This window comes from Daktulosphaira vitifoliae, unplaced genomic scaffold (genome assembly GCF_025091365.1).
Source record: "Daktulosphaira vitifoliae isolate Bord-2020 unplaced genomic scaffold, ASM2509136v1 Scaffold_3, whole genome shotgun sequence".
NCBI classification, from domain to species: domain Eukaryota; kingdom Metazoa; phylum Arthropoda; class Insecta; order Hemiptera; family Phylloxeridae; genus Daktulosphaira; species Daktulosphaira vitifoliae.
Window position 1 is genome coordinate 8,163,927 of NW_026099574.1, and position 7,196 is coordinate 8,171,122.

Consider the following 7,196-nt stretch of genomic DNA (forward strand, 5'->3'; position numbering starts at 1 on the left):
TTAAATATAAGTTGTGGTCACCTACGCCTGCCGGCTCCGGTGACCGATTCGAGCCCCTTCGGGACTCTCATTGGATGGGGGCTCACGCCCCCAAACCCCCAGAGGATAGAAGTCAAGCCCAAACCCAACCTATTTAAACCCATTCGACTGAAATTCTCAGTGACCCAACAAGTATAAAACCTTGATGTTAAAATGGTGATATAATATTGAAAAAATAGATCAAAAAAAATTCAAAAAAAAATTAAATTTATTTACTTCAACACTACCTTAACACGTTTAATGTACTCATAAGTACTCTTAAATTTACTATTCCTCGGTAACTACATCATCGAGAATACTTTTTATAGTTAATTAATGAAAATTATCAAAAAAAAACAGCAGTATATAACAAAATTTGTATATGATTATTGAAATCTTTGAAAGCTCATAACTTTTAAACTAGACTTCGCCGACAAAAAATTTTTATATATTCTTAGTCGGTATGAAAAACTAAATTGATTTAAAAAAAAAAATTTGAAAAATCTTGATGGGGTGGTAAAATGCATTTAAGCCCTGATGTTTTCTAAAACTGGTGTTTATAACCATAACTGATATTATTGTTAGTTTTGATAGGATATTTAAATATTTTATAATATAAATATATAATTACGACGAACTAAGATATAATTTATAGGACACGACAAGATTGTCAGTAGTGGGATTAGTAATCTGATTTACTATAGAAACTCTGAAGAAGGGAGAATATTTGGTGAAAAATAAGCTTGACTGATGAACATATATTCAGAAAACAAAATTTAAAAATACATAGACGGCTATCCCCCGTTGGTCCCTTAGAATACTGTTGGCGGGCATTTAGGCTCAACTCCTCAATAGCGTCGTATGAATTGGTGGGAGCGCCGATCTCTCTGTTTTATTTTAAACTTTCAGTGAGGGATCGCCCCTAAGTCTACTACAATTTTTATATAACGCATTTTACGGTTAATTTATAAACTAAATATTTTTTATTTATTATTGGCTCACTTTATTGTAATAGTAACAATTGCATAATTAGGTTAACTATAAATTAAGTCTTTGAGTTACTTAATATTTTAAGTTTTTTAAACGAAGAACATCTGGTTCATAGTCGCATTAAAGATTTGATAAACTAATTACGTTCTGTTTTAAACAACTACCCCTTCCAGAAAAATACGATCTGATTTGAATTCTGAGAGTGATAAATTATAAAAAGTTCCTGTCACTACACACTAGCCTCATTACATAATATCCCATCATCAAGTGAATCAAACACTTATAACCGATTTCCACAAAACCGTTGTCTAATTTTCTTCAGCTAAAACTCCAGAAATTTCGCACGAGGTCACCATAGAACCCAAACCAATATTTACGCAATCAAAACTTATAGTGAACAAACCAGTTAAATTAATAACTACTATAGCTATTTAAATTCTACCACAAAAGTTCTCTGGTAAATTATCAGAAGATATTAGATTTATTTCAAATTTCGAACGGGTAGAGAAAGGTAACGGTTGAGATGATAATATAAAACTCGTTATGTTACCACTTTCCCATAGAGGTCAGGCACAGACGATGTTTGAAAATAAAGAGGCAGAAGTGAACGTGCCTACTTGGCAGATAATGAAAAATATAATGATTAAATACTACAATTCAGAAGCCCAAAGAGCAATGAGACTTAAGAAATTAAGAGAAAGAAAAGAAAGAGAAACATGAAAATATTTTAGATTACTTTTCTAATGTTAACGCTGAATGCAGAAGAGTAAACGAGGATATGTCAAAAAGTGAAATAATAGATACAATTTTATATGGTTTGTCCGGCCAATATTTGAAAGAATAGGTTGGGTTGACATTAGTTCATTATCGGTATTAGAAGAAAACATAAGCTTAGGCATAAACAAGAATATAGACGATAGTAAAAAAATACAACAATAGCTTGAAAATTTGACAGAAACCCTTCTGAAGAGTCTGTGTATGAATTCGGGTAAAAATAAGTACAATGTAAACAATAATAGGAATTATAGTAGGAATTTCAATAATAATGATACTTTAATAATAACAATAGAAATGTAGATAATAATTATAATAATTTTGGTAATAACAATGCCAATAATTTTAATAATAACATTATATATAATAATAAATATCAAAATTACAATAATTCAAATCGAAATACAGATGGTAATTTTTACAATTCTAATAATAATAATGATAATTACAGTATCATTCACAATATTAATAATAATTCTTAATAATAATAACGGATTTTCCAATAATACAGGTCAAAATTATAATAATAATAATGTTGGACGAAATCAGGGCGTATGAGGATGTCTAATTTCCTTTGGCTAAAACTCCAGAAATTCCGAAGAAGGGAGAAAATTTGGTGAGAAGTAAGCTTGAATGATGAACATATATTCAGAAAACAAAATTTAAAAGTACATAAATAATAATAAATAGCACCGATGATTCAGAAAAAAAATTTTTACAGAAAATGTGAAATGTAAAATTGTTTTTGCATCTCATAAAATTTAATATATTCACATCCTTCGTAGTTATATAGAGCAGATAGAACAATTTAAGTTAATTTACCAGAGATATATCATATTATAACTCAAAAAAAATTAGCGGTTTATTAATAATTAATTTTGTCTCAAAAAATTGAATTAATAAAGTAAAAAGTTTCATAAGTGGATATATACATCGATGTAATGTGATTAATAATATATAATTGTCACGTCGAATGAATAATTTTAAAAAGTTAATTGCTTTATGCTTAACATGATTAATACACATGTAATAATATTGCGCGAAACTTAAAATAATAACGTATGATATTAGTATAGTATAATATTTTTAAATATAATAATTTAAAAGAAATGTATTAGTATCAAAATTATTAAACAGATGTATGTATTTGTTAATCATTAAGTTAATCTATAGTTGTATTATTTGACGTCAACAATGATATATTTAGCAAAAACTAAGTTTTAAGACATGATTTTTTATTATTTATCACGTAATAATTATTTTAAGAGTTGTTTCAATTCGATTTATAAGTAAGTGTTCTTATTAAAATTGGAACCAAACATTAAATATACATCCAGTTACATTTTTCAACAAAAGTTTTTAAATTTCAATAAAAATGAAGTTTTATATGTTTTTGATCGTCATCATACTCTTTGTTGTAATTTTCATTACTCAAGGTATTTATTATAGAATTATGATTTATTAATTATAAGCCCATTTTGAATAGTTAATAATAATTAATGTGTTTTCAGATTCATTAGGTGCACCATCTAGCAAAACATATGGTATGCATGATTGATTTCAATAAAATAAAAAATATTTAGTCTCATGTAACATATTAATTTACAATGTTAATATCATATTTATCATTTATCATTTTTTTTAACTTATATAATATTGAACAATTAAATTTTAATGATTAAAAATTTGATTAAAATGAAATCTTCTAATAAAGTATTCAGAAAACATTAATGATTTCTAATTCATGTAATTTCTATTGTAAAAAAAAAAACCTTTAATGCCTTGTTTTTATTGGTTATAGATGAATCATTTGAAATCAGTGACTCTGGTGAAAAGTACTATCTGGCTGAAGGTAATACATTTAAGATAGAATTGTACGAGAATTAATTGATTTTATAAGAACATCGATCATTTTGTGGCTTAAATTTAATATTAGTGTATTATTCAAAATTGAATATTAATAAATGTAAATTTTACTTACAATAAGCAAGTTTATTGAAAACAAATTATTTTTAGACAAACTTATGATCTTATGTAATTTCACGAACCATATTGTAAAACATTTTCATTGATATTTATTTTTATTTAATTTTTATAATAATAAAATTTTTTAATTGTGTTTTAACACTCTTTTTTTATATTAAGAACCACCTAACGTTGAGAAGAACTCTAGTGAAGAATACCATTTGGCTAAAGGTAATTTATTTTAAACAGAATTTCTTTAATTATCTCTTTAATAATATTACTATTATTGTCCTAGTAGTTTATATATTTAAACTACTAAGCTATTAGTAATAAATATTACTTATTTAACATTTAACAATATTTAACAAAATATTGATTCTCTTATTTTGATATTAAGAAGAACCTAAAGTTGAGAAGAAATTAAAAATAGTGATAACGGAAGGTAATTTATTTATGAAGTATAATATATAAACATTCCGAAAATATTTATGATTTTTATATTTGTAATTTCTATAGTAAAAAAATTTAAAAATACATTTAATTCCTTGTTTTTATTGGGTACAGAGGAAGACTTTGTAAGCAGTGATTCTATTGAAGAATACTACGAGGCTCCAGGTAATTCATTTGAGACAGAATTGTACGAGAATTAATTGATTTTATAAGAAAATTGATCATTTTGTGGCTTTAATTTAATATTAATGTATTATTCAAAATTGAATATTAATAAATGTTAATTTTACTTACAATAAGCAAGTTTATTGAAAACAAATTATATTTGGATACAAATGAGATCTTATGTAATTTAACGAAATATATTGTAAATCATTTTCTTTGATATTTATTTTTATTTAATTTTAATAATTATAAAATTTTATATTTGTGTATTAACACTATTATTTTGATATTAAGAATCACTTGACTTTGAGGAGACCTTTAATATTGAAAACTATGACGAAATAGGTAATTTATTTGAAATAGAATTTCTTTAATTATATCTTTAATAATATTATGATAATTGTCCTAGTAATTTAAATATTTAAACTGTTATTAGTATTAACTGTTATTTACTTAATACCTTATTGTAAATATAATAAATTAATAAAAAAAAAAATTTTTTATAATTTAATTTTTAAATTTTGGTTAAGTATAAACTAACTATATTAAAAGTAAAATATTATGTCAGTTTTTATTAACTTAGTATCAGCAAATTAAATGTAAATAAAATTTATTTAGTCACGTAACAATAAAAATAATTATCAAAATTTATAAATTGTAAAAATATATATAAATTAACGACCGTAATAATGGTTGAAGTCTTTTAATAAAAATAAAATAAATGAAAAAAATCGTTTTATATGTTATGTTCAATAATACATAATTATATTATTAATTTAGTATATTTACTATGGTGAACGATAATTATATATTCTAAGTTAGAAAAATACTGATGTCTTAGCTTCCATTTTTCTTTTTATTTTATGTGGTTGTTTTTATTATTCTTTGTCGTTATCATTAATTTGTCATTGTCGTCACTGTTAATTTTTTTTTGTTAAATGTGAAAAAATAACAAAAAAGTTATTTTATTTCTATGGATAAGTGCAGAAGAATGAAGAGAATTTTTGACGAAAAACAGTTTTGTATAATTTTACTACTTTAATTAAAATTAAATTCGTCTACATAAATAAAAAACATGGCCTATATTGTTTTCAACATCAGGTAATATTACTTATCATAGCTTGTTGGTAATCCATTTTTTTTTAAAATCATTTTAAGGTTGTTTATTTTTATCTGATTTTTAAAATTAAATGTCCATTTTGAATAGTTAATAATCAATATTGTGTTTTCAGAAGAAGATAAAGCATCTAACAAAAATAAAAGTACGCATTATTGATTTAAAATAAAAAATATATTTAGTCTCATGTAGCATATAAATTTTCAATGTTAACAATCATTTTAAGAATATTAAATTATATCTGATTTTTAAAATTATAAGTTCATTTTGAATAGTTAATCAATATTATGTTTTCAGGTTCAGATCTACTTTCGGGATATAAAGATGGTGATGGTAAACAATATTGATTTAAATAAAATTAAAAAAATTTAGTCTCATGTAAAATATTAATTTGCTATGTTAATATCAGTATTATCATTTATAATTTTTTTTTAAACTTATATAATATTGATTAATTAAATTTTAATGATTAATAATTTGATTAAAATAAAATATTCTCAATAAATCTGCAGAAAACTATTATGTTTTATTCTTTAATTTCTTTAGTAAAAAAAAAAATTTAAAAAAAAAATTTAATTCTTTGATTTATTGATTACAGATTGGATGGAATATGCTGAAAGTAATTTTTTTGAAACAGAATTTCTTAAATAATATTATGATTATTGTCCTAGTAGTTTAAATATTTAAACTGCTATTAGTATTAACTATTATTTATTGAACATCTTATTTTAAAAATAATAATTTAATTTTTAAATTTTGGTGAAGTATAAACTAACTATATTAAAAGTAAAATAACATGACAGTTTTTATTAACTTAGTATCAGCAAATTAAATGTAAATAAAATTTATTTAGTCACATAACAATAAAAATAATTATCAAAATTTATAAATTGTAAAAATATATATAAATTAATGACCGTAATAATGGTTGAAGTCTTTTAATAAAAATAAAATAAATGAAAAAAATCGTTTTATATGTTATGTTCAATAATAAATAATTATATTATTAATATAGTATTTTTACTATGGTGAACGATAATTACAAATTCTAAGATGATAAATATGGTAGACATGATTGATTTAAATAAAATTTAGTCTCATATAACATATTATTGTGCAATGTTAATATCAGTTTTATTATTTATATTTTTTTTAAACTTATATAATATGGATGAATTAAATTTTAATGATTAAAAATAAATCTTCTAAAAAAATCTTCACAAAACATTAATGATTTTTAATTTTCTATTTTCTATAGTAAAAAAAAAATGAAAAAAAAACATTTAATTCATTGTTTTTATTAGTTACAGGCGAAGACGATGAATACATTAATTTTATTAATCATTTTGAGACAGGTTTGTACGAAGATTAATTGATTTTATAAGAACATCGATCTTTTTGTGGCATAAATTTATGAATAATGCATTAATCTTTTATTTAAATTCGAAAATTGAATATTGTTAAATGTTTATTTTACATATGATAACAAGTTTGTAGAAAAAAATTATCTTTTGACACACTTGTGATCCTATTTCACGAAACATATTTTAAAACATTGTCATTGATATTTTAGTATTTATTATTAGTTTATTTTTATAATTATAAAATTTTTTAATTGTGTCTTAACACTTTTATTAGCTTCGATGCGAAGCTGAGAAGGTATTGGTTTTACTAAGATGTGTTTTTTTTTTTTTTTTTTTTTTTTTTTTTTTTTTTT

The 7,196-nt window shown here is 22.6% G+C and overlaps 1 protein-coding gene across 4 annotated transcripts in view; it reads left to right on the forward strand.

The window, feature by feature from the left end:
- Positions 1 to 3,050: 3,050 nt before the first annotated feature.
- The window catches only part of LOC126902539 (uncharacterized), a 5,510-nt gene continuing 1,364 nt past the window's right edge, over positions 3,051 to 7,196 (forward strand). The window contains exons 1-11 of one of the 4 annotated variants that reach the window (XM_050679920.1): positions 3,051 to 3,218; positions 3,294 to 3,326; positions 3,584 to 3,634; positions 3,928 to 3,978; positions 4,145 to 4,189; positions 4,312 to 4,362; positions 4,657 to 4,707; positions 5,595 to 5,624; positions 5,777 to 5,812; positions 6,078 to 6,098; positions 6,784 to 6,834. In XM_050679920.1, coding sequence (XP_050535877.1) covers positions 3,158 to 3,218; positions 3,294 to 3,326; positions 3,584 to 3,634; positions 3,928 to 3,978; positions 4,145 to 4,189; positions 4,312 to 4,362; positions 4,657 to 4,707; positions 5,595 to 5,624; positions 5,777 to 5,812; positions 6,078 to 6,098; positions 6,784 to 6,834 — 481 coding nt within the window. In that variant the 5' untranslated portion in view covers positions 3,051 to 3,157. The remainder of the gene's footprint in view (positions 3,219 to 3,293; positions 3,327 to 3,583; positions 3,635 to 3,927; positions 3,979 to 4,144; positions 4,190 to 4,311; positions 4,363 to 4,656; positions 4,708 to 5,594; positions 5,625 to 5,776; positions 5,813 to 6,077; positions 6,099 to 6,783; positions 6,835 to 7,196) is intronic. The other 3 variants (XM_050679922.1, XM_050679921.1, XM_050679923.1) reach the window with 3 other exon arrangements.